This window comes from Phragmites australis, chromosome 8, assembly GCF_958298935.1.
Source record: "Phragmites australis chromosome 8, lpPhrAust1.1, whole genome shotgun sequence".
Taxonomy (NCBI): Eukaryota; Viridiplantae; Streptophyta; class Magnoliopsida; order Poales; family Poaceae; genus Phragmites; species Phragmites australis.
The window spans coordinates 3,602,655-3,629,257 of record NC_084928.1 but is presented as its reverse complement, the minus strand read 5'-3'; the positions used below and the strand labels follow the sequence as shown (position 1 = coordinate 3,629,257).

At 50.3% G+C, this 26,603-nt stretch overlaps 2 protein-coding genes across 2 annotated transcripts; both read left to right on the top strand.

Annotated features, from left to right (window-relative positions):
- Positions 1-528: 528 nt before the first annotated feature.
- On the top strand, positions 529-3,640 carry LOC133927529 (uncharacterized). Its single transcript, XM_062374003.1, has 3 exons — positions 529-1,388; positions 1,984-2,433; positions 3,600-3,640. Exons 1-3 carry the CDS (start codon positions 887-889, stop codon positions 3,638-3,640), a joined length of 993 nt encoding a protein of 330 aa, XP_062229987.1. The 5' UTR covers positions 529-886.
- Positions 3,641-4,391: 751 nt separating this feature from the next.
- Positions 4,392-5,256, top strand: LOC133926314 (uncharacterized). Its single transcript, XM_062372186.1, has 2 exons — positions 4,392-5,066; positions 5,188-5,256. The coding sequence occupies exons 1-2, from the start codon at positions 4,732-4,734 to the stop codon at positions 5,234-5,236; spliced, it is 384 nt and encodes a 127-aa protein (XP_062228170.1). The 5' UTR covers positions 4,392-4,731; the 3' UTR covers positions 5,237-5,256.
- The last annotated feature ends 21,347 nt before the right edge of the window (positions 5,257-26,603 follow it).

The window sequence follows — 26,603 nt, the reverse complement described above, 5'->3', positions numbered from 1 at the left end:
AAGCAGAACAGCATGCAAGAAGGCCCAACTCGGCAAGCTCGAGTGCCGAATCAATCCAAGTCAAAACCCACCGGGACACGACGATCACGCATCGCACATCAATCACATCGCCGTCGAAGTCCTCGTTGGCGCGATCTACTCGCAGTAGTACACGTCGACGGGCTCCATCAGCGTGTGCGCTCCGCCTCCGGTAGAGTAGCTCGCCTCGCAGGCACAGCACGACGCCTCGGCGACCTTGCCCTCGCGGTCGATGCGGCACTCGACGCTGTCGGCGTGGTTGCAGAGCGGGCATCGGAAGACCGTTGCCGGCTGCAGCGGCGCCTTCTTCCGCGGCCCCATCGGCTTGGACGAAGCCAACGACTTGCTCGTCCCCAATCCCCCATGTCTACTGCCGTCGAGAAGGATCTCGCGTTCGCGAAGTGAGCTTGCAGCAGGACGCGAGACGAGTCGTCGGACGGGAGAATGGACCTCGTCGGCGTCCTCCTCTGCACCATGGCTGACGCTGCCACTGGTGGATCTCGCGTCCGGAACTCATGAAGCGTTTGCAGGCTTGCAGCAGGAGGATGGCCAGGCGCAGGGGCCCCCTATTGTAGCCGTGTTCGTGTCGGACTCCACCGTCATTGGCCCCAATGTCAGTGGCTGTATCCCGGCCCTGACATTGGACCCACCTGTCAGTGGACAGGTGTCACCTGCAGCAACCGACCTGCGCCTGCGAGGCCGTCGCCTTGAAATGCCCCGCCTCGGCGCCCAAATGTAACCGTCGCAACGAACACCTGTTCTGCTCCCTTCTCTCCTCTTCCCCTCGCCACAGCGCCAAGAAACCAAGAAACCCACTCGCTAGCCACCGTCCGCCTCCGCCCCTGAAGCAGCAGCACCAGCGGTGGCGATGGAGTTCTTCCCCGACGGGATCCACGTGCGGCTGCGGAACCGCGTGCACGGCATGTACCTCCACGCCGACGAACTCTGGGTGGGTATCTCCCTGAGCCCGCGCCGCGCGTCGGTGAACGCCGCGTGGCAGATGCACCGCGTCGTGCGCGACGGCACCACCTACGTCCTCCTCCACAGCGCCGCCTACGGCCGGTACCTCGCGGTCTCGCCCCACCAGTCACCGCCGGGCCACCGCGGGCACTGCGCCATCCAGCGCTCCTACGACGTCCCGGAGCAGGACGACGTCATCTGGGAGGCCGTCAGGGCGGGGGACGGGGACGACCACGTCCTCGTGCGCCACGTCTCCAACCGCTTCCTCCGCGCCAACGGCTGGTACCGCCCGTGGTACACCGGCGTCACCGTCGACAACTATGACAACCTGAGTTTTACGATGATGCATTGGATGGTTGAGGCCATCCCCCCCGAGACAGGCGCCGCCAGTCCTTCCACTTCCAACTCAGGTGAGCACGCCGCCCCTTCTCCTTGTTGGCACTCCCTGCATTGATTTGGGCGGAGCAGCGTTCTTGGAATGATGGAATCTATCGATTCTGCGAATTTTTGCATCAATTTGCAAGAACTGCTGAAATCAGACGATTGGATTCTCCTGGGCGAAGTTCTTTCATCTGTTCTTGCCGAAGTCTCCCCTTTGTTACGGAAGCTGTTAATTACTTAATTCCGCCTGATAAGTTCGTTTTGTTACATTTTGTGCCAAGATTACTTCTTCTTTCGCTCCAAAGTTCCAATTCTGTAGGCCGCGCTCGTAGGGTGCAGTAGTTCTGGGTTCTTGACTTCTTTCTCCTCAGCATTTGGTTCGCTTTAGGGAGCAGTTCTTGATCACATTAGTCATTTTCTTAGTTGCTTTATGAATTTCTGTCTGGCATTCGTTTAATCTGCGTTAGTTCATGGTCTTTTAACAGCATGGGGTTCTTAGTTGAGCGAGCCGTTGAGTTCTTGTTATCGTCTGCCGTCTGCAACATCACCATTGGAATTCTTTCTCATGATGTACAGACGGATAATTCGAGCTATTTGTCATAGTTGTTGGTCATTTCTTGCCAGATCACAGTCAGGACTGGATATCTGGGTCTGAACATTTTGTTCTCGTTACGAGTGCATCTAGAGTTCCAGATATGTTCATTCAGTTACCAGTTTTCTCTGCTCGTTTTGGTTTCCTAAACACCAGTGTTCCATTGCAACAGCATCCTGCAATACTTTACGGCCGGTTCCGCGGGCAAACTGAGGTCGTGCGGTTGCAGCGTGTCTGGGGGATCCTGTACGTGCGGGCGGATGATTTCGGGAACATCGATCAGCTCGGCTGGAGAATGTTCCAGTTCTACGGCCGGTCCGTGTTCCGCCTGAGGTTGGAAGTGGCGCGCCTTGAGGGCATCTTCTTCAACATCACGCTGTGCGTGCGGGCCGGCGACTACGGGCGGCTGACCCCTCTGGTCGTGGACCTCCCTTTCCACGAGCGGGTCATGGAGATCGTCGTCCTCACCACCGGGACACCAGGTGAGAATTTTGCAGTTTTTTCAGTAGTCTGTGCAGCACTAGTTACCTGTTTCTCTTCTCATGAAAGGTGTTCAGTAGATCATACTAATGGGAATAGATACACTAACTTGCATACTATGTACCATAGCTCATATGCTCACAACAGTTTTGTAGTTCTGAATTTTCTGTGAGAGATCAGTAAAATTGTTGCTGCATGTCAGATGTTCAGTAGATCATAGTATCATAATGATGACAATAGCTACTGTGTACCATATCTCAGATGTTCAGTAGGTCATAGTATCATACTGATGGAAGTAGCTACTGTGTACCATATCTCAGATGTTCAGAGACCTTCTGTAGTTTTGAATAAATGCTGCATGTAGTAGCTTCTTCTTTTCTAATTATTTACCATTTTTCCATAATTAAAAATATAGAAAACCTATTAAAACATTATTCAAGATTTTCTAAATTTTTCTCATAATTAAAACATTTAGTTTATCATTGAAAAACATATATATATATATATATATAAGATTAATAGAATTAAAAACATTTCATTTTATTTATTTCACCAAAGGAATCATTTTTAAAACCTTTATCTAAATTATTAAAGAATTTACATATTTTTTATATTAAAGAAAACCTATTTTCTGGATTAAACAATTGCTGGGGGTTTTGCAAATCTAAATTACTGTTGGGGGGGGTTTGCAACAAAATGGCTTATGGGGGGAATCTCAAAAATGGAGTGACTTATGGGGGGTTTGTGCATTTTTCCCTTTTTGAAACGACTCTTCTTGGGTTTTTATGTTAGTCATGCGCGCCAGCTTGTGTTTGAGAAAATGGTATACTTTATTTAGTTAGGACTAATATGTAAATAAGCAGAGGCAGTTGGATAGAAATAATTTCGGGTCTGTTGTATTTACAGCGCCTCTTGAAATTCCACGGTCTTTTTCGCAGATGCTAAAAAAAGTCCAAATATAGAAATTATTGGATTAATTTCAATTCGGAAAATTCATTTTGCAAATACTTTGATTTCCAGTTCAGATATTTCAGTTTTTTTGCTTGTCAGACTACACTGTTATTCTTGTTACTGAATTTCTTCTTTTGAACTGCCGCAGCAGTTGCATCACCCAATACATACGGTGCCTAACTGTCTCATTGTTTTACCTGTTCCTTTGCGAATTCAGCTGCTGAGGAGTTGCGGCACCCAGATGTTGATGCACCGTAGAGGAATACGGGAGCAGGAGTTCTGACAACAACATCACAATTCATCTCCTGAGAAATATCGAAAGTATCGCTGCTCCAGATACAATGACATGAGAATTGGATGTCTTCTTTTGTTCAGATAGTTTCAGAAAATTCAGAAACTGTTCTGTTCCTAGTAGCTCGGTTCGATGCATCCTCTTGACAGGGAGTGGTTTGCTTTGGCCTTTCAGTTTCACAACTTACAAACTGCTGAAAGCATTATTTGGAAATAATGGCGGAACGGATTTTCACAGCGACATATTCCCATCTACATCTGTATGGCTGAAAGCAAGAATAGTGTTACTAATTTTACTCAACCATGCTCCTGCTACGCCGAATAGTACAGTCAATGTTTGTTCAACTTAGCTTTTTCAGTCAGGAAATGAAATCATGGTTGCATCATTGTGTGCTGAAGGTCCGCACAGAACTTCATCGACTCACCATTTCTTGGAATATTTCCAGCAAATGAATGTATGTTGAGAAAGGTCGTGTAGACAGTATACGTCTTCAGAAGTGAGTGTTTCTTTCTTCTTCTGAGATGAAGTAGTAGACTGCAAATACTAGGCAACCCTGTGAATCCGTGATAGCCTGCTCCTTTCTTGTACAAGTACAACTATAGCCATACACCAAACTGTTTTTTTAGAAGCAGCAAAACTGATTCTGGCTATGGCTAAATACAGCTCCTTAGAGCATCTCCAAGAGAACCGTTATCATCCATGCTATCCTGATTTTTAGCTAGAAGGGTCAAAAACCGGTCTCCAACAGAAACGCTATCATCCCCGCTACTTTGGCGCACACTCCATCGCCGTCCTCCCACACGCCATATTTGGCGTGTCTCTCTCCCCACGCCATCCCCCAACCGCTGCTCCGCCCGTGTGCTCCCGCCACCACCCCGACCAGCTCGGGACCAGGACGGAGCCGCGCCGCCACATCCGGCCTTTTCTTCCCTCTCCGTCTTCCCAGATCCGGTCGGAGAGCAGGAGCAGGACAGAGAAGGGGCTTGGGGCCGCCCACACCTACTCCTCCATTCCATTTCCTCCCCCAAATCCCCTTCCACTGCCGCCTCCGAGGAAGATGAGGGAGAGGAGACGACGGGATAGCGTCTGCGGCCCTGCGCTCCGCCCCCGCCGCCCTCGTCGCCTGTGGCCCTGGGCGCCGCCCCCTCCTGCGGCCTCCGGTGGCGCCGACGACTCCATCCGCCTCTACGACCTCCCCACTGTCGTCGAACTCTGCCCGCTCCTGGACCCCTCCGCCGCGGCCTCCGCGCTCCACCTCTACGACGCCGACGGCTTCGCGCTCCTCGCCACGCTCCGCACGTTCCCGCGCCGAGAGGCCGCCGAGGGGCCCACCGTGCACCCGTCAGGCCGCGTCGCGCTCGCCATGCTCAACCTCGTCACGGGACGACGCAGGTTCGTGTGTTGCCTCGAGCGCTCTGCGTCGACGGTCGCGTATGCTGAGGACTGCTTCATATTACTTCCTCTGGTATGTATGAGGTATATATGCTCAGAAGTCAGGTCTGTTGATTTGCAGGAGTTATGGAAAAACAAGTGAAGAACAAACTATGATGCAAGTTAATTGATGGTTCTCAATTCAAGTTAATTTATAATGCTGGATAAATTTGAACAATGATCTGGTATTCAGATGTCTGAGTGCTTTCCCAAAAGCTGCTTGCGCTTCGACATCATAACATAATCTGGTATTCAGATGTCTGAATGATTTCCCAAAAGCTTGATCTATGTAGTGTTGCCCTGCTTTGTGAAATCACCTAGTTGATCTCTGCAGCAACTGTCAAATATATGATTTTTCAAAAGCTGCTTCCCTAAAATTGACCAAATGTTATCTTTACAAGATAGTGCCGCTAGTTTTATCTCTCCGGTAATGCTGTGACACCGATAACGATAAGTCCTTGCATGCTCTGTACAATTGATTTTGCATGGACAGCTCTCTACAATAGACCAAAGTTTATGGAGCAGCTTGGTCTTCCATGATCAGAAACCCCAGCAAAAATCGCACTACAATTAATTTGCCCAATTTAGTTGTTTTGAAAAAATAGCCGTTGAAGAAATAACCGTTAAAAATATAGCCGTTACAAAAAATATAGTGTTACAAATATATTGTTAGTTATAGAATACTATTAAAAAATAAGAGAGAGAATATAGAGTGTGAAATATGGATATGCTGTTGGAGTGGTGGGGTATTATGGAGAAGGAATCTTTATAGATGGTAATCCATATGGGGATATAGATGATAAAATATGGATGTGCTGTTGGAGTTGCTCTTACCGCGTTACAAAACCGATTCTGGCTATGGCTAAGACCAGCTCACTACCACGTTACGGATTGAGTAAAGCCACCGCGCTACAGTATTTTGAACAGTAAACATGGATGACGTTACAGTAGATGTCGCCACTCGCTGTAGATGTTGACAGGCTCCGTGAGCGCGTTGGTGCGGGTGCCTTATCTCTCCTTCAGCGCCGTATGATGTCAGAAGTTAGAAATTAGAAATCTAAATAAATAGAATGATTGAAAAGTGATTTATAAGGAAGATATAAGTTTGTTTCTGAGGAAATAAATTAAAAGTTAAGAGTAATTTTTTGAAAAGTAGTGTGCTGAAAAGTTAAAAATTTATTATAAAAAGTCAACAGCTAAAATCCGAAAATAGCTTTTTTAAAAAAAACAAAAGCAAAAGCCTAAACAAATACACTCTTAGTCTGATTCTGCTGCTGGACCCCACTTATCAGTGGACTGATCAGGCGGTTGGTCTAGTTTTTTTTTTAGGCAAATGCAGGAATTTTATTTTGGTGACTTAAATATTAGCTTGTACATACACGGGTTTTCAGACGAACAACACGAAGCATTGCCGTGCTCCACTTCAAACTATACTCCTCGTAGAGAACGATCACGCGTAACACATGACAACATCTCCGTCGTAGTCCAGGCGGCCGGCGCCACCGCACGAGGCCCAGCACGAGGCATCTGCTGCACCACCTTCTTCGGCGCCGCTGTCAGCTCGGACGCCGTCGACTCCCTCGTTCCGGTGGCTGATGCCGTCGAGATGGATCTCGCGTTCGCGTAGTGAGTTTGCAAGAGGAGGCGAGACGACTCGTCGGACAGGAGAACAGAACGAGTTCAATCGTGCTGCCTGCCCAACTTCTTCCGAAAAGAAAATTTGTGCTGCGTTCCCCAAAAAACAAAGTGTTCTGCACAGGGATGCCCTGGGAACCGATACTGCGGCCGTGTCCGCGTCGGACTCGGACTTGATTGTGCCTGGTCCGTGCTACCATCCATGGCCCCATATGCCAGTGGCTGCAGCGCTGGCCGGATGATTCGCGTCCAGGCCCTGAAGCTGGTCCCACCTGTCAGTAAGGCACCACCATCACCGGCGGCCGCGATGGAGTTCTTCCCCGACGGGATCCACGTGCGGCTGCAGAACCGCGCGTCCATCCACTGTCACACCCGGTTTTAAAGGAAACAACCAGATGTATTCCACATGTATGCCAGGATCAAGTTTTACATACATGCAGTGACGTCATTAATGATAACATAAACTGTGTCTTAAATAACGCAAACAATCCTTACAAAAGGACCCGAAGGTCTGAAAGAAAAAGCTAATAAATCTTCAAATGGCAGCGGAACACCCATCCATCCACAGGCGTTGTCCGGGGGAAACACCAGCCTAGGACATGGTCTTCAATCAACGCCTTCTTCCTTCTAGAAATCAGCGTCCTCGCCCGAGACTTCCTCGAAGACTTCACCTTCTGAGCAGCATCCGAGGGTAGGGAAAAGGCAAGCGTGAGTACATAAAGTACTCAGCAAGTGGAGGAAAAATATGACATGCAGGCTATTAACAAGGAAAAGTCAACTTGGGGATTACTGCGACTATGCTCAGCTAAAATCAGACTCAAACAACCTAGCAATCCTATTTACTAGATTTTTATTCCAACAATTTAAGAACATAACTCATCGGATTCCATCCGACTACCGGACTCACCAGATACCCCATATCCGGCTACCGACTCATCGGGGAGTACCACCACCCGACTACCCAAAACCAACCCTTAAAGTTCCCATCTAATCCTGAAGAAGTCCAAGCCGCTCTTGACCGTGAGCACGGCTGATCGATCAGTTATTTACTCTGCAGAGTTTGCACACTTTACACACGAGTCGTGATTCCCTTTTTGCCTTACACTTCCGGGGTGTATGGCCGGGGTCTCACTACAAGGCTGTTACAAAGTATCTCCACATCTATAAGCACCCACTGAGGTTTCACGGCGCCGCCGCCTCGGATCTCGCCGGAGGATCGTCGGAGACAGGCAATCTAACTCTACCGGCCGCCAAACTCTTCGGGAAAAGGCGCAACCGAACGGGCAGGGCACGGGGAAGCTCACCGGGGGCTTGTCGACGGCCAGGGAGGTCTTGACAGCGGTCAGCGGCGACAATGGCGGGCGGCGGCGCTCGGAAGTCGACGGGGACCCGGCTGCAACGGCGGAGAGGCGAAATCGGCGGGCGCAGGAGCTTCCTGGGTAGCATGCGGTGCCGGAGAAAAGGTTAGTTGACCGCGGGGACCTTCGGGCGATGCTAGCGACGGAGGAGGGTGGCGGAGATTATCGGCGATCGGTGAGAGCTTGGTTCCGACGGCGGAGATGCTTCGACGAGCAGCAAAACGAGCTCCTCACGCTCCGGCGATGCTGGCGGCGAGCTCGGACGCGGCGGGGAGGTTCGGGTGCGGTGGAATCGCTCGGCGACGGCGGCGGCTATGGCGCTCGGCTTTCTCGGGTGTTCTTGCGTGTGTGCAGGGGGGGAGAAGGCAGTGCTGCTGGGAATATATAGGCGGAGGGGGGGGGGGGCGAGTTGTTGCGCAGGCGCAGCGCGTAGGGCGGGCGGCGGACTCGGATTCGGCGCGGCAGCTTCGGAGATCAGTTCGGATACGGCGCGGGCGGAGCGGCGCAGGTTGTTGCGGGGCGCGGCGGAGACGACAGAGCCGACAAGCGGGTCCCACTGGTCAGCGACACGCGCGCGGGGCGGGCTGGGCCGCGGCGATAAAACGGGCGTCACAAACCTACCCCCCTTAGGATGAATCTCGTCCTCGAGATTCGGAAAGATCGGGAAAAAGGCCGGGGAATTCTGCTTTAAGATCATCTTCTCTTTCCCATGTAGCTTCTGCTTCTGAGTGATGTTTCCATTGTACTTTACACATTCGGAGCCTTTTGTTTCGAGTAACCCGTTCAGATCTTTCGAGAATCTTGACCTGGTATTCTGAATAGGACAGATCCTCCTGAATATTCAGTTCCTCTATGGGTAGCTGCTCTTCCGCGACTCTCAGGCATTTCTTCAGTTGCGAGATATGAAAGACATTGTGCACACCAGAGAGCTGAGGTGGTAGATTCAGTTGATAGGCCACTTCCCCTCTCCTTTCCAATATTTGGAAGGGTCCAATGTATCGAGGTGCTAGCTTACCCTTGACTTTGAATCTGCGAAGACCTCTGATCGGGGAAACCTTGAGATATACGAAGTCTCCAACCTCAAAGATCATCTCTCGACGTCGATTGTCGGCATAACTCTTTTGCCTAGATTGTGCGGTCCGCAAGTTGTCCCGGATTTCCTGCACTTGCCTTTCTGCATCCCTTAAGACTTCTGGGCCAAACACTTGGCTCTCTCCAGTTTGATTCCAGAATAGTGGGGTCCTGCACTTTCTTCCGTATAGTGCCTCAAAAGGGGCCATCTTCAGGCTGGCTTGGTAACTGTTATTATATGAGAATTCTGCATAAGGGAGGTTATTATCCCAACTCTTCCCGTTCTTTAAGGCGCATGCCCTCAACATATCCTCTAGAATCTGGTTGGTTCTTTCTGTCTGCCCATCGGTCTGTGGGTGGTAGGCAGAGCTCAAGTCCAATCTGGTATCCATAGACTCATGCAGTCGTTGCCAAAATCGTGAGGTGAACTGGGTACCACGATCAGATACTATCCTCTTGGGTACCCCATGCAAACACACGATCCTAGACATGTACAATTCTGCGAGCTTTTGCCCCTTGTATGTCTCCTTGACTGGTATAAAGTGAGCGACCTTGGTCAGCCGGTCCACTATAACCCATATAGAATCGTACCCGGATTGGGTTCGGGGCAATCCCACTATAAAATCCATACCAATCTCTTCCCACTTCCATTCGGGTACTCTTAATGGTTGGAGTAAGTCGGCAGGCCTCTGATGTTCAGCTTTGACTCGCTGGCAGGTATCACATAGGGCCACATATTCCGCTACTTCACGTTTCATCCCGTACCACCAATATTGATCCTTGAGGTCCTGATATATCTTAGTGCTTCCAGGGCGAATAGAATAAGCTGAGTCATGGGCTTCTCTTAAAATTGTTTCTCGAATAGTTTTAATGTTCGGAACACATATCCTTCCCTTGTACCACACCACTCCCTGCTCATCCTCCGTAAATCCTGGAGCCTTGTCCCTTTTAATGAGTTGTTTGATCTCCAAAATTTTCTCGTCTTCCTTTTGACCTTTTCTTATGTCCTGGTCTAGTGTAGAATCCACCTCCATCACAACTGCTTCTGTATTGGACACAATACCCAAGTTAAGTTTTTCAAACTCGCTACACAGTCCAGGCTGTCTTTCCCGTAGGGTCATCATCCTAACATAAGCCTTTCTGCTCAGGGCGTCTGCTACCACATTTGCCTTTCCTGGGTGATAGTTGATTCCCAAGTTGTAATCCTTGATAAGTTTCAACCATCTACGCTGTCTAAGGTTAAGGTCAGGTTGGGTGAAGATATACTTCAAACTTTTATGATCAGAGAAGATCTCACACCTCTGCCCGATCAGGTAGTGTCTCCAAATCTTGAGTGCATGAACCACAGCTGCTAGTTCCAAATCATGGGTAGGGTAGTTCTCCTCGTGCTTCCTCAGTTGCCTTGAGGCATAGGCTATCACATGGCCCTCTTGCATTAGCACACACCCTAACCCTTGCCGCGAGGCATCACAGTACACCGAGAATGGCTTCTGGGTGTCGGGCATAACTAACACTGGGGCAGTGGTTAGTCTCTTCTTAAGTTCATTGAAGCTGGCCTCTCGTGCAGTGGTCCATTTGAATTCCTTTTCTTTCTCCAACAACTCTGTCATTGGTTTGGCGATCTTGGAAAATCCTTCTATGAAACAGCGATAGTACCCCGCCAAACCCAGAAAACTCCGAATTTCCGAGACGGTCTGTGGTGACTTCCAATTTATAACCTCTGCTACCTTACTAGGGTCCATGGATACTCCTCCTGCCGAGATGATATGTCCCAAGAAGGACACCTCTGTCAACCAAAACTCACATTTACTCATCTTGGCATATAACTGATTCTCCCTGAGTTTCTGCAGAACCATTCTCAAGTGCTCCTCGTGTTCTTCCTCGTTCTTCGAGAAGACCAGGATATCATCAATGAACACCACTACAAACTTGTCTAGATAATCCATGAAAACCTTGTTCATGAGATACATGAAGTATGCTGGGGCGTTGGTCAATCCAAAAGACATCACTGTAAACTCGTACAGACCATATCGGGTGACAAAAGCAGTTTTAGGGATATCCGATGCTCGGATCTTTAGCTGATGGTACCCCGACCGCAGGTCAATCTTGGAGAAGACACCTGCTCCTTTTAACTGATCAAACAAATCCTCAATTCGAGGCAAGAGGTACTTATTCTTAATGGTCACCTCATTAAGTGCACGATAATCAATGCACATTCTTTGGGTTCCATCTTTCTTTGACACAAAGATAACCGGGGCTCCCCAGGGTGAAGTACTAGGACGAATGAACCCCTTATCTAATAGCTCTTGGATTTGCTCCTTGAGCTCGGCCAATTGATTGGCAACCATACGGTAGGGCCTTTTATATATGGGGGCAGTGGCAGGTACTAATTCAATAACAAACTCGATGTCTCGATCTGGCGGCATACCTGGCAGTTCCTCGGGGAAGACGTCCGGGAATTCATTAACTATCGTGACTTCTTCTACCGCCTTGGCTTGGTTGAGCTTTACATTTCCTCCAGATTCTACTGTGGCCTTGAACTCCACCTTGGTGCCGCAGGTATGTGTTAACTGAACTGTCTTGGTGGCACATCCTATTACTCCATTATACTTGGCTAACCAATCCATCCCCAAAATGATATCTATCCCTTTCGATTCCAGGACGATAAGGTTTGTAGGAAACTCTACTCCTTCTATGGTCAGGTTTATCTTAGGGCACACATATCTTGATTCCATCTCTCCTCCTGGAGAGCTAACTAACAATCGGCTTTTCATTACGGCTATGGGCAGCTTGTGTTTTTCTACGAACTTAGTTGAAACAAAAGAGTGTGTGGCTCCGGAATCAAATAAGACTGTAGCAAGGTGGGAGTTGGCGGGGAACATACCAAGCACCACATCTGGGGAGTCTTGAGCATCCTCTGCGGCGACGTGGTTGACTCGCCCGCTCATGTAGTTCTGACGAGATTGCTGCTGCTGCTGCCCTCCGGTGCGATTCTGCTGCTGTTGGTTAGCTTGAGCCTGCTGCTTCCTAGGACACCTATTAGCGAGATGTCCAAAATTCCCACAACTGAAGCATGGGCCGATAGTATTGGTTCCTTGGCCAGTGCGGCCCTGCTGCTGCTGATTCTGGTTCACCGGGCGTGAGGCCTGATTGGTCGGGCGTTGCTGCTGCTGGAACTGCTGCTTTGGCTGATTAAAGGTCCCTGCAGCCTGGTTAGGTTCTCTCTGTTGTTGGTTCTGGCCAGACTGACGATGCACCTATCCTGGAGGGGGTGGGTTGAAACGGGGACGGACATTGCTGCCTGAAGACTGTCCAGGCATCATCCTCTTGCGTTCTTCATTTATATTCTGCTCCTTCTTTTCCAGAATAAATGCTCTATCAACCAGCTTCTGGAAACTTGCATACTCACAGACCGAAAGGGAGTAATTGAGTCCAGAGTTTAGACCCTCCAAAAAACAATCTTACTTCTTCTCATCCGTGTTCACATCTTCAGGGGCATAGCGAGACAGCTGCGTGAACTTGGTGAGGTACTCGCGCACCGACATGGAGCCTTGCTTTAATGCCAAGAACTCCCTGCGTTTCAGCTTCACTTCTCCTTCTGGCACATGGTGCTTCCTGAAACTGTCCTTGAATTCTCTCCAAGTAATCTCCTGTGGGTCCTCGTGGGCAGCTGTGTACGCCGTCCACCATTCCGACGCGGGTCCCACAAGTTGGTGTGAAGCAAAGAGGACTCTCTCTCTCTGCCGGCGCATTGAGATATTTGCAGCTTGCTTTCAATTGCCCTGAGCCAATCATCTGCGTCCATCGGCTCTACTGCTTGCGCGAAGACGGGAGGTTTGGTGCTCAGGAATTCCTTCAACTTGTTTTGCGGCTGCATCTGTGGTGGCGGGGCCTGATGAACTGGGGGCGCTTGTTGGAGTCTCGCCACTGTTTGTGCTAATCCTTGCAGGATTTGAGTCTGCGCAGCCATCATTTGCATCGCATCCACCCCATTCCGATTGGTCCGCCTGCTCCAGGAGGGGAACGTGTTCTGGTTATCATCCTGGGGGTGAGCATTTGGATTGTTGTCTTCGGTGTTGTCTCGGTTAGCGCCAGCACCATTCGGGTTCCTCATGTTCACCATCTGGCGATTGCAAGATTATGCGATTGAGCTCGAGAGTAGGGCAAGGACAGATGAAATATAAAAGCAGACTCAAAACTGATTTATTGATTGATTGATAGGGGAAACAGTAGCGAAAGACACCACACCGACACTAACTAAGCAAACTTAACAACTATCTCAAAGCAAAAGCACTAAGCAAACATCACACTAAGCAACGACTCTAAACGATCCTGACTATTATTAGGGAAACTACTGCCTAGGAACTGTCGCCACCCTCTGACAAATCTTGAGGTGAAATCCGTATAGCAGCCTCCAGGCGGAGCCTCTTGCGGGAAGGAGAGTGTGGCAGCTCCGGGTCAGGCCTCTCCTCTGGCTCCTCCTCCGAATCCTCTGACATCTTTGCTTACAGATCTCGAATTCTTGCTTCAGCTTCGGCGAGCCTCAGGTGTGTATCGTGTAACTCGTCGAGGGCTCCATCCAGCTCCCGCGTCAGGATATCCGTGAAGCGAACCTGCTCCACCAATCTTGCATCACCTTCTCTGCTGGTGGGGGCGAAGGTGACTTCCAGGCTACCACTGGCTCGCTGAGGGTAGAAGTGGTAGGGGGTGGTCTGAAGAATGCCATGGTACTCTGCACAAAGCACTGCCAGGGCCTGGCGAGCGGCATTGCCAATCCCGACAGCAAAACTCTCCCTCGGAGCGATGGATGCATGGATTCTTCGTACCTTGCACCCGTCGCCATCCGGAATCTTCTCGTAGATAGCCACCTCCACCATCCAAGAATATCCATTGTTGCTCAGTGGCGTCCTGACCCCCTTGTAGACCGGGGCCTCCTGATACCCCAAGCCTTTGAGGATCGACCAGAGTTTGCAGGGTAACTCTCCCGCATGTAGTCCGGTGGTGTGGAACTCTGCAGGTGCCTGATGTGCCCATGTGACATCCGAGGTAGCTCTTGCAGGGATGAAGCCTCCCACTTGCTTGCGGGCTGTCCGTCTCGTGCGGGCCATCTAAAATTTTGAAAGAGTAAAAATCAGTAAACATTTTAAAGATTTATAAACAAGGGCCAAGGAAGGGAGGACAATAACACTGGTGGAGTAAAAGAATTTTCAAAACCCTCCTTTTTTTTTTGCAAAGCTCAGTCCTTAATATCGACCATTTCTAACTAGACTTGCGTCCTACGGTCAACACGGCTCTGATACCACTTCTGTCACACCCGGTTTTAAAGGAAACAACCAGATGTATTCCACATGTATGACAGGATCAAATTTTACATACATGCAGCGACGTCATTAGTGATAACATAAACTGTGTCTTAAATAACGCAAACAATCCTTACAAAAGGACCCGAAGGTCTGAAAGAAAAAGCTAATAAATCTTCAAATGGCAGCGGAACACCCATCCATCCACAGGCGTTGTCCGGGGGAAACACCAGCCTAGGACATGGTCTTCAATCAACGCCTTCTTCCTTCTAGAAATCAGCGTCCTCGCCCGAGACTTCCTCGAAGACTTCACCTTCTGAGCAGCATCCGAGGGTAGGAAAAAGGCAAGCGTGAGTACATAAAGTACTCAGCAAGTGGAGGAAAAATATGACATGCAGGCTATTAACAAGGAAAAGTCAACTTGGGGATTACTGCGACTATGCTCAGCTAAAATCAGACTCAAACAACCTAGCAATCCTATTTACTAGATTTTTATTCCAACAATTTAAGAACATAACTCATCGGATTCCATCCGACTACCGGACTCACCAGATACCCCATATCCGGCTACCGACTCATCAGGGAGTACCACCACCCGACTACCCAAAACCAACCCTTAAAGTTCCCATCTAATCCTGAAGAAATCCAAGCCGCTCTTGACCGTGAGCACGGCTGATCGATCAGTTATTTACTCTGCAGAGTTTGCACACTTTACACACGAGTCGTGATTCCCTTTTTGCCTTACACTTCCGGGGTGTATGGCCGGGGTCTCACTACAAGGCTGTTACAAAGTATCTCCACATCTATAAGCACCCACTGAGGTTTCACCGCTAACAGGGATCCCATCCACTGCAGAGGCCCCCTCTTGTGCCACTGAACCAACCATTGGTGCGTACAGAATGCGAAGAACACTAATTACTTAGCCAGGCCGTACCCATATAGGCCTCATGGTTGTGCTATTTTGCCAGGTTACAGGCTCCAAGAACCGGTCCTTAGGATCCCACACAGGAACGTATACAAACCCTGCTGTGTAGCTCCACCACATACTAGCCATCCAGTTGGGATCCCTAAATTCAAGTTACTACAAGATTATCATTTCTCCCAAGTACTTGTTTCATAGTTATTAATCAAAGTTCATAATAATTCTAATCCATGACTGCACTAGCATGACTACCCTTTTACAGGACCCAAAAACCCCAAAAGAGGCTACAAGGAATGGCCACACAATTTCTAGTAAACCCTATTCACGGGATTCAAAATTAGACAAGCATGCAACTAAGGAAAAGTAAACTATAATGATCTATGGTTAAATCAAGGTGATCAAGGACAATTGCCTTCGTAAGTTGGCTGCTCAGAATCTTCGAAAACTTGGTCCTGAATGCTGGCACTCTGCTCTCCTCCTAAAGCCGAAGCACACACCGGAAAGAAAATAACAAAACAGCTAAATACAACACACTAAACAGGAGAAACTAACTCTAAAAAGGCTAAGAACGGAAAGTACACGCTGCTACGATCTCGGGAGCGCGAAAATCACCTAAATCGGAGATCGTATGGAAAAGTTACACTAATTCTACTCTACAGGGGCTTTTCTGAAAGATTGCAAGGACTAAATTGTAAAAACAGAAAGTTCTAGGTGCTTAAGTGCAAAGTTTAGGGACCTAAACATAATTACCCTAAAATCCAGGGGCCTAATTGCAATTATCCTATAGTCCAGGGGCCTAATTGCAATTATCCAGAACTATCTAAGGGCCTATATGCAAAAACAGTGAAGCCTAGGGGTTTCCTTGCAAATCTCCCTAATTTCAGAGAATAGGTGGAATTCTTTTCATACTGAAAATCCTAATTAATGCGCAATGCTGATGTCACCGGCTGACTGGGCTGCTGACTGGGCATCCAATGCTGACTTGGCTCTGCCACGTAGGACAGGGACATCCACGTGGCGCGCTGACGTGTCTCGGCTGCTGACTGGGTTTAAGAGGGACACGTGGCGGCTTTCTACTGGGTTGCGAAAGGGTATTTTACGATCTAATCAGGAGCGTTCAAAATAGATCCGACGGCTGAGATGGTTCGGGGGGGGGGGGGGGGAACAGGCCGGCGGCGATCGGAACACGGCGGCGCCGCCTCGGATCTCGCCGGAGGATCGTCGGAGACAGGCAATCTAACTCTACCGGCCGCCAAACTCTTCGGGAAAAGGCGCAACCGAACGGGGAGGGCACGGGGAAGCTCACCGGGGGCTTGTCGACGGCCGGGGAGGTCTTGACAGCGGTCGGCGACGACAATGGCGGGCGGCGGCGCTCGGAAGTCGACGGGGACCCGGCTGCAACGGCGGAGAGGCGAAATCGGCGGGCGCAGGAGCTTCCTGGGTAGCATGCGGTGCCGGAGAAAAGGTTAGTTGACCGCGGGGACCTTCGGGCGATGCTAGCGACGGAGGAGGGCGGCGGAGATTACCGGCGATCGGTGAGAGCTTGGTTCCGACGGCGGAGATGCTTCGACGAGCAGCAAAACGAGCTCCTCACGCTCCGGCGATGCTGGCGGCGAGCTCGGACGCGGCGGGGAGGTTTGGGTGCGGTGGAATCGCTCGGCGACGGCGGCGGCTATGGCGCTCGGCTTTCTCGGGTGTTCTTGCGCGTGTGCAGGGGGGAGAAGGCGGCGCTGCTGGGAATATATAGGCGGAGGGGGGCGCGAGTTGTTGCGCAGGCGCAGCGCGTAGGGCGGGCGGCGGACTCGGATTCGGCGCGGCAGCTTCGGAGATCAGTTCGGATACGGCGCGGGCGGAGCGGCGCGGGTTGTTGCGGGGCGTGGCGGAGACGACAGAGCCGACAAGCGGGTCCCACTGGTCAGCGACACGCGCGCGGGGCGGGCTGGGCCGCGGCGATAAAACGGGCGTCACATCCACGCCGGCGACGAGGGGGGTGCGCGTCTCCCTGTTCCGGCGCCGCGCATCGCTGAACACCGCGTGGGTAGTGCACCGGGTCGTGCGCGACGGCATCACATACGTCCTCCTCCACTCCACAGCAACAATCCATTGTTGCACCGGGAAATAGACGCCTATCACAAACACGAACCACAAAATGTTCTATTATAATCAGAACAAAGCCAGACTGACAGAGATAAGAAAAGCAAAAGTGAGAGCATTCAGGTTAAAACAATGGTTGACTCCATTGCAGCATTGCTGAAGAGCTTTAATGTGAATTAAAAGCACGGCATAAACATATAAAAGCTAAAGTTTTGATATATATAAAGCAAGACATGCTTATATTGGGGGGCATAAATATTAATAAATTCGACAACTGTTGGCCAACATACAAATAAGCATAGTCCTGGTTCCATGGTAGAAGTATTTGCATGAGAATATTCAAACAACAAAGCCAGTGCTATTGCTGGAATGCGGATTACATAGCCTCGATAGTGAAAAACCATGCCGGACACCACTGCAGTCTCGGGCAACAAATGCTTGATCATCCCATTTCTCATGTTGAACACACCACAATCGTGAAAAGGATCTGCATCAGAATTTCCTCCATCATAGTCACACATGAAATAGATGCAATCATCCTGGGTTCCACATTCAAAAGCAGGGAGAGACTTGGAGAGTGTGCCAATAAAGAGTGCTTAGCCTCCCAAACTATTAACCCTTCTCCATTGACCACAAGAATTGATGGCCAAGTCTCCCTCAAAAAGGTCAAATGAAAGAGTATGTGCGTGTTTTATCTTGTCCACATATGCCACAATGGACAAGACTCCAACTAGTCGTCTTACCTGCTTCATAGCCGTATGTCTTTTGGTGTGTGATGTATCTATGTAAAATTTCTTTCCTACTTTAATGAATGGCAGAGCTCCTGCCCCTTTTAAAAAAAAAGAATGTAAGGCCAAAGATGAACTCGTGATCGGGCAGTCTAAGTGCAGTGGCAGTCGAGGGCTAGCAAATAGAAAGTTTGCAATCATATGTATTGTCCGTGATCAGTACAGCAAACATGGAATTCGGTGATGGGTCCAAGCTTGAAGAAGATTGGACGTTCGGGGTGAGCATCCAACCTGTCAGGATGCCAAATAATGGTGTCTACCGTAGGAAGCTGCACAACATCCTTGGAGAAAGGGTTCATCAGTGAGCACCCACCACCAACGTGCTCGAGGAAGAGCCAGTTGCCCACGGATCCATGGCAGACACGAGCGTCTTCTGGTACAGGCATGCGGTGGATTTCACCGCCTGGGATGCTAAGGAAGGTTCCATCGAGGAGGGTGACCCACGGCTGCGGAGGGGGTAGGGGCTCCAGCCGAGCACCGCGACGCCATGGGCAGCACACTGCTCGTAGTCGGACACGGTCAGCTAGGGAGGGGAGCCGCCTGAGGAGTGAGGACAAGGCCCAGAAGTTCTGGCTGCAGATCTGTTGGAATATGTGTCGAATATGTGTACATGGTAGGTTACAGATAGACTTGAGTTGTAATTGGGTGGGTCTAGGATTAGAGTTGTAGTCGAACTCTAATTCCGGGCCTTTAAATAGAAGGCACTACCGTTGTAACCATGGCAAGATGAAACAGTTGGGGAGGAGCGCCCGTAGTCATGCCCCGAGGATGTAGGCAACTTGGCCGAACCTCGTTAAAAAAATATCGTGTCTTGTGTGTTGATCTTGTGCATGGCTTGATGATCCTGGTGATACTTCCGCTAAATTCCTAACAAATGGTACCAGAGCTATGAAAAAAGATCAAGGAAAGACACGAGGATATATTCCACACTGCGCAAAGCTTGCACGGGTCTGGAGAAGGACGGCGCAAGGTGGAGCATGGCGGCGATCAACGATTCGGTCGGTGGATTCGGACACTTCAAGCGCGGCAGCTTGAACCGTCCGATGGGCTGCATCAATGGGGATCCGTCCAGACGTGAAGATCAGGTTGATAGCGGCTGAAAGACGTTGCGGACAAGGCAGCGGCTTCGACTCACGGTCTGATTGACAGACGGTCAATCTAGATCGGAGTGGCTGTTGTTTGCTTAAGGTGGAGTAGCGACAGTGGTGACAAAAATCACGGTGGACTTTGGAGGTTGCGAAGGTGCTCGAGAGGCGCAACGTGATCGGAGGCAGCCGAGCGCACGCACGGGATGTCCAGACGCGTGAACGTGCCGCACGTGCTGGCTGTCCGTGCGCATGGAGATCGAGAAGATCAGGAGATGGCTCGGTTTCCTACTGGAGCACGGCTCGATCAGATTGCTCGGTGCAAAGTAGGATAAGTCCGACTCCCATACGGCACCATGCGGAGTCTGCTCTTGGACAGGGGCATATGGACCTACTGATATGTTTGATGCATGTGCAGCTGATCAATAAAGAAAGAAAAGAAGCTTGCATGCATGTGCGGCTGATATGTTTGATGCGCCGGAGACGACAGAGCCGACAAGCGGGTCCCACTGGTCAGCGACACGCGCGCGGGGCGGGCTGGGCCGCGGCGATAAAACGGGCGTCACATCCACGCCGGCGACGAGGGGGGTGCGCGTCTCCCTGTTCCGGCGCCGCGCATCGCTGAACACCGCGTGGGTAGTGCACCGGGTCGTGCGCGACGGCATCACATACGTCCTCCTCCACTCCACAGCAACAATCCATTGTTGCACCGGGAAATAGACGCCTATCACAAACACGAACCACAAAATGTTCTATGCACGACCCGGTGCACTACCCACGCGGTGTTCAGCGATGCGCGGCGCCGGAACAGGGAGACGCGCACCCCCCTCGTCGCCGGCGTGGATGTGACGCCCGTTTTATCGCCGCGGCCCAGCCCGCCCCGCGCGCGTGTCGCTGACCAGTGGGACCCGCTTGTCGGCTCTGTCGTCTCCGCCACGCCCCGCAACAACCCGCGCCGCTCCGCCCGCGCCGTATCCGAACTGATCTCCGAAGCTGCCGCGCCGAATCCGAGTCCGCCGCCCGCCCTACGCGCTGCGCCTGCGCAACAACACGCGCCCCCCTCCGCCTATATATTCCCAGCAGCGCCGCCTTCTCCCCCCTGCACACGCGCAAGAACACCCGAGAAAGCCGAGCGCCATAGCCGCCGCCGTCGCCGAGCGATTCCACCGCACCCAAACCAGCATGTGCGGCTGGTCAATAAAGAAAGAAAATAAACTTGTATGTATGTGCGGCTGGTCAACAAAGAAAGAGAATAAAAAATCTTGCATGCATACATACATGTAGGGTGCATGGGAGACATGCACACTACTTGGATTAAAAAAATCCACATGCATGCGTGATTGGCTTTGGAGGGCACACGTGCATGGTTTTGTGTTCCCTTATTTCTTTCTACAGCCGTGACACGTGCTTGATTTGGAGACGGGCAGGAGACTGAGTTGGTTCTTTGCACGTGGACTATTCGGTCGGCTAGGCTTATGAGGACATGTTTGGCCGGGAGAGATGCTCTCGGTTTGGAGTAGGAGTCAGTCAAGGCTCCTGTGACGTGAGGAATCGGTTTTGGAGTACTGCGCCAACGTGTCAGACACGGAGTCGAGTTCAGGACTAGACCGTGCGGCCGGCCGGGAAATAAATAGTAGAGGCGCACGCGCAACAGAACCAAGGGCGCAGAGCAGAGGCAACCGGAAAAAGGAGTTCACGGGATTACGGGAGAACTGTAATCGTGCTGTTCGTGAACCGTTGCTTGTGGCGGTTGACGGTGAACAGCGGGCGGTGATCGAGCGGGTCGACTTCGTCGTGTGCAAGCGGCGTGGTTGTCGACAGGGCTTGAGAGCGGCGGATCGTGCACGGGCGGTGTACGAGGCGGGCGTACGCGCGGTTCGGCGTGTGCGTGGCGGTGCGTCCAGGCGGGACGTGGGTACGAGCGTGCGAAGGCGCGTTCAGCACACGTGAGGTACACGTGAGCGAGATTCGGCGGTCTGCGGCAACAGGCAAATGGCGTCGATGGTATCCAAATTCGAGGTGATGAGATTTGACGGGACTGGCAACTTCGGGCTTTGGCAGACAAGAGTCAAGGACTTGCTGGCGCAGCAGGGGATCTTGAAGGCTCTTAGCGACAAGAAGCCAGTCACTGTAGATGATGACAAGTGGGAAGAGATGCAAGCACAAGCGGCGGTGACAATAAGGTTGTGTCTCTCCGATCAGATCATGTACCATGTCATGAATGAAACATCACCTAAGAAGATTTGGGATAAATTAGATGATCAATTCATGTCCAAGACATTGACTCGGAAGCTGTATCTGAAGCAAAAACTATATGGGCTGAAGATGCAGGAGGGGTCAGATCTTGCTGAGCACGTAAACGTCTTTAATCAAGTTGTCGCTGATCTTATGAAGGTGGAGGTGACAATTGATGATGAAGACAAAGCGATTATTCTTCTGTGTTCCTTGCCAAGGTCTTATGAGCACTTGGTCACAACATTGACGTATGGTAAAGAGGCAGTCAAAGTGGATGATATTCTTGCGGCGTTGTTTGCTCATGAACAAAGGAGGAAGAACAATGCTGATGAGAGTTCATCTGGAGATGCTTTTTTCGTCAAAGGTGATCGAGGTAGGGAGACTAACAAGAAAAAGAAGAAGAAGGGGCCACAGTGCTATAAATGCAAGGATTGGGGACATGTAAGGAAAAATTGTCCAGAACTGAAGAAGGGCATGGCAAATATTGTGGTTTCCAAAAAAGATGACTCGGATAGCGATGGTGATTTTCTCGTACTATCAAGTGAAAAGTCTTGTGGTGAAGCATGGCTGTTAGATTCGGCGAGTTCATATCATGCAACATCAAACAAGGAGTGGTTCTCTTCATACTCTGAAGGTGATTTTGGTCTTGCTCGCTTGGGAGATGACATAGGTTACCGTGTTATGGGAGTCGGCAATATCAAATTGAAGATGTATGATGGACAAGAAGTGCTACTTGAGGGTGTGCGGCATGTGCCGGGACTTACGAAAAATCTAATATCGCTTGGATTTCTGCATGGAGAAGGTTGGCTATATCAGGCGATGTCAGATAAGAAGACCTTGAATGTGATGCAGGATGGCAAGACTGTGATGATAGGTGAGAAGATAGGAGGTCATCAGTACAAGCTGAAAGGTGAAGTCATGGAGGTGGGAGCTGCAAATTTTGCGGAATACGTTCCTAGCGGCAAGGCATTCTCGTCGGACTGTTCAGGATGAGCAGCAGAGATAGACAGCTCAAGTCTAGGTACACGGAGGTTCACACATGGCAGACTCAAGTTGACGTGCATATTCGTCAAGGTGGAGTTTGTTGGAATATGTGTCGAATATGTGTACATGGTAGGTTACAGATAGACTTGAGTTGTAATTGGGTGGGACTAGGATTAGAGTTGTAGTCGAACTCTAATTCCGGGTCTTTAAATAGAAGGCACCACCGTTGTAACCATGGCAAGACGAAACAGTTGGGGAGCAGCGCCCGTAGTCATGCCCCGAGGATGTAGGCAACTTGGCCGAACCTCGTTAAAAAATATCGTGTCTTGTGTGTTGATCTTGTGCTTGACTTGATGATCCTGGTGATACTTCCGCTAAAATCCTAACAAGATATGCCCAAGGCAGGGATCATCTGGTCGCCGCCATCACGCAAGATTGAGATGTTCCGAGCGCGGCGAGAGGAAAGGGTCGAGATGGAGACGGTGGTGTTGGGAGGCCAAGGGGAGACGCCCCTGGAAATTTATCGCCAGTGTCACGCGGACTCTGCAGGAATTCGGCATGCCTTGATTGGTTCCATCCATCGCTCGGCAAGCAAACCGAGTCGTCCTGGTGCAGCAGTACTAGTCCGAGTAGGAGAGGCGCGCTCCATGGACTCATCCTCCATGAACCGTACGTATCTTGGGCGTGAGGCGCGCAGCTTCATCCGCTTGCCAATCTGGCTCCTGGACGTACTCCTGGGCTCCTGGCAATGGCCACCTTCCCCACAAAAAGGTTTGGCAAAGTGTAGGTTGCGACCAAATGGACGCTTTACCTACATGGTGTGACTGTAATAAGGTCTTCGATCTCTTCCTTCTATAGCGCACTAGCAATTTGCTACGCTCCAATTAGATAGATTAGGGAAGCTGGTACCGTAGGGAGGACAGGCTCAAATTTCAGTCTCCGGGATAGCTGTCAAAACAATTCAATTACCCAAATATGTTCACTGATATGTATGCAAATCTAAAGGGGAGTATTAGAAAAAGAATTAATATGGGGACAACAAGATCAAACATACACAAACATCTGGGAAATATATTACTATTATTCTATGACCGGGTATAAAATATTGTTACGCATGACCAAGTGTCACACCCGTGTTCGATGGAGTACGAACGCGAGTGGATCGACGTGATTTCAGTGGAAAATCTCAGGAAAATGGAGGAAGAATAGATGTGGCGAGAAGGAGAAAGCAGTTGTATTCCATATCGTTCGTTGCGAATACAAGCAGCTAACAGAATAGGATAACGATTCCCCACGTCTCTGGTGGGTTATAACCTCCCGTCCAACTAATTACAAGTCATTTGCTTAAGCAAAACGTACTTAGAGCTAAACCAGCAGTAATGAGAACCACATGATTAAAAATAAAACGGTATGAATAGATGTCGACCGTCCATAGCTGGTTTGGTCATGACAAATTCCCCCTCCTAAGAACAGACTTGTCCTCAAGTGTGCTAGGAGATAACAGCTCCATCAGGTGACGGCAGACCGTCCGGTTGAAGATTGGTCTGGAGGCCACCATTTAGCAATGATATTGTGGTAGAATGAAGGAAAAGCCGACTGAATGAATGATTTGTCTTCCCATGATGCGTCAGCTGGAGAATTACTGCCCCATTGCACAAGCCACTGAGTTACTTACATCCTCATTCCTTGGAAGTGCTCTTGTGTCTAACACATCCACAGGATCAGTTTTGATTCTGCCTTCTGGATCGACCATAGGTAAATCTGTGCTTGGTATGGCAAGAGTTCCAATATATTTCTTCAATTGACTCACATGAAAAACTGGGTGGATGAGGGAGCTGGCTGGTAACTGCAATCTGTAAGCAACATTGCCAATCCTCTCTAAGATCAAAAAGGGTCCATAGTATTTAGTGGTCAATTTCATGGAGTTCCTGAGACCAAAGGCAGCAAATCTATAAGGTTGCATCTTTAGATACACCATGTCACCAACATTGAAGCTTCGTTCAGATCGTCTTAAGTCTGCAAATTTCTTCATCCTAGATTGGGCTTCGGCTAAATTTTCCTTCAACTTGGATAGCATTTGTTGCTTCTGTGCAAGAAATTCAGCAGCTGGACACTCAGGACCAGGTACAGATACTTCACTGATCAAGGGTGGAGGATATCCATATAGGGCTTGGAATGGTGTGCATTGTAGTGATGTATGGTAGTTTGTATTATACCACCATTCTGCTAATGCAAGCCAATAAAACCATTTTTTGGTTCGGCAAAAACCATACACCTAAGGTAACATTCTAAACACTGGTTCACACGTTCAGATTGGCCATCACTTTGGGGGTTGTCAAATCCCTAATTCTTTTTCCCCTTTCTCTCTCCTTCCTCTCTCCTTCTCTCTTCTCTCTCTCTACCCGTGACCGGGCTGCCACCGCCGCTGGCGCGCCTGCTGCCCCGCCGCCTGCAGCACCGCGCGCCGCGCCCTCTCCTCGCGCCCCGAGCCTCCTCGTCCCGCGCGCCGCTCCTCGCCCCGCCGGCCGCTATAAAGGCCGGTGAACAGTGCCATCCCCACCACCTCACTCCTCGCTCTCTCTCTCTCCCGAGCACTCACTGCCGCCGCCGCCCTCTCTTCGAGAACCTCGCCGCCGGTGAGCACCACCCCTCCCTTCTCCTTTCCTCTCCCCCTTTTCCCTCCCCTGGGCGTACCTTCGTCGCCCGACCGCCGCTGCATCTCCGCGCCGAGCCGCTCTCCCTTTGGCTGCCGCCGCCCCCGGCCAGTGGCCTGCCGCTGCCCCACCGCCGGCACGGCCGCTGCCGCCGTCGCCCCTCTCTCTCTCCCTCCTGATCCTCTCTGTGCCCGAGCCGAGCCGGCCGCCCCTCTCTCTGCTCTGCTCTCTCTCTCTCTTATATCCTCTCCCCCCCGGTGCAACTGACAGGCGGGCCCTTTGCCAAGCTGAGCCGCCCGCTATCAGCCGAGCCGAGCCGGCTGCTGAGCCCACCGACACCGAGCCGAGCCGCGAGCCGAAAATCGAGCCCGAGCCCGAGTCGATCCCAGAGCCGCGAGCCGCGAGCCGAGTCTAGTCCGAGCCGGCTCAGCTGAATATTCCGGGAATATTCCCCCCTTTTTCTTTTTTCTGAATTTTTCTCCCGGCAAAACTTCCGAAGCCCGTTTCTCCTCCGTCCTAACTCCGTTTTCGTCGATTCTTCCACTGATATTCATCTAAATTCGAGATCTATCCAATCATGTCAATTTCGTAATTTTTGTAAATTTCTTGGCCATTGTTTTAATTGTTTGATTGATTGTGCCTTTGTCGTTGTTGCGACTGTTAAAGGAAGGAGCATTCGAGGACGACCCCGAGGACCCGGAGTTTGAAGAAGGAGCAGACGAGGACTTCAACGAAGGCAAGTCCTACAACTGTTGACCATGTTGATCCCATGTTTTTTTAAACACAACCCGTAGAGCCATTGTTTCAAATAATAGGAGTATGCATGTTTAGATTAATAGTTATGATTCTTAAAGAAATGCTAGAATAGTTATGACCCAGCTTGTTTATCCCATGCCTTGTCATTGTTACCATTATTCCGTTGAAACCTGTAGAGCCATTGTTTCAACTATAATGATTACTTGGAAGATTGCTTGTTTACTAGTATGCTTAGGATTGCTTTGCTCAAAAGAAAGAACTAGATTATTTACATATGATAATCATGCTTTACAATGTGAAATGGTGTGTGCTTGGTGCTTGGTGCGTGTAAAACTTGTGTTCTTGGGAAAACTCTAGAGTAGTGTTGACGAGGGTGAGTAAGGTGCCCCACAAAGGTGGGAGCCACCTTGGAGCAAGGTTCGCCTTTGTGGTGTTCTTGCTGGGAGACTCTTACCTCGGTCGTATAAGGACCGGTTCGCTGTGACATCTCACCTAGTATCCACTCGTACAACCACATGGCCTGTATGGGCAGGACTTTACCTAACCCCTCTGACTTAGTGCGATACCCACCCGGAGGACGGTAGTGGCAATGGGGATCAGGAGAAGACTTGGGTAG

Excerpts from the sequence above, each read along its gene's own strand:
- LOC133927529 (XM_062374003.1), top strand. The coding sequence starts at position 887 with ATGGAGTTCTTCCCCGACGGGATCCACGTGCGGCTGCGGAACCGCGTG. Across the intron at positions 1,389-1,983 it reads TCCTTCCACTTCCAACTCAG|ATCACAGTCAGGACTGGATA; the intron begins GTGAGCACGCCG and ends ATTTCTTGCCAG. Across the intron at positions 2,434-3,599 it reads CCTCACCACCGGGACACCAG|CTGCTGAGGAGTTGCGGCAC; the intron begins GTGAGAATTTTG and ends TTGCGAATTCAG.
- LOC133926314 (XM_062372186.1), top strand. The coding sequence starts at position 4,732 with ATGAGGGAGAGGAGACGACGGGATAGCGTCTGCGGCCCTGCGCTCCGC. Across the intron at positions 5,067-5,187 it reads CTCGTCACGGGACGACGCAG|GAGTTATGGAAAAACAAGTG; the intron begins GTTCGTGTGTTG and ends GTTGATTTGCAG.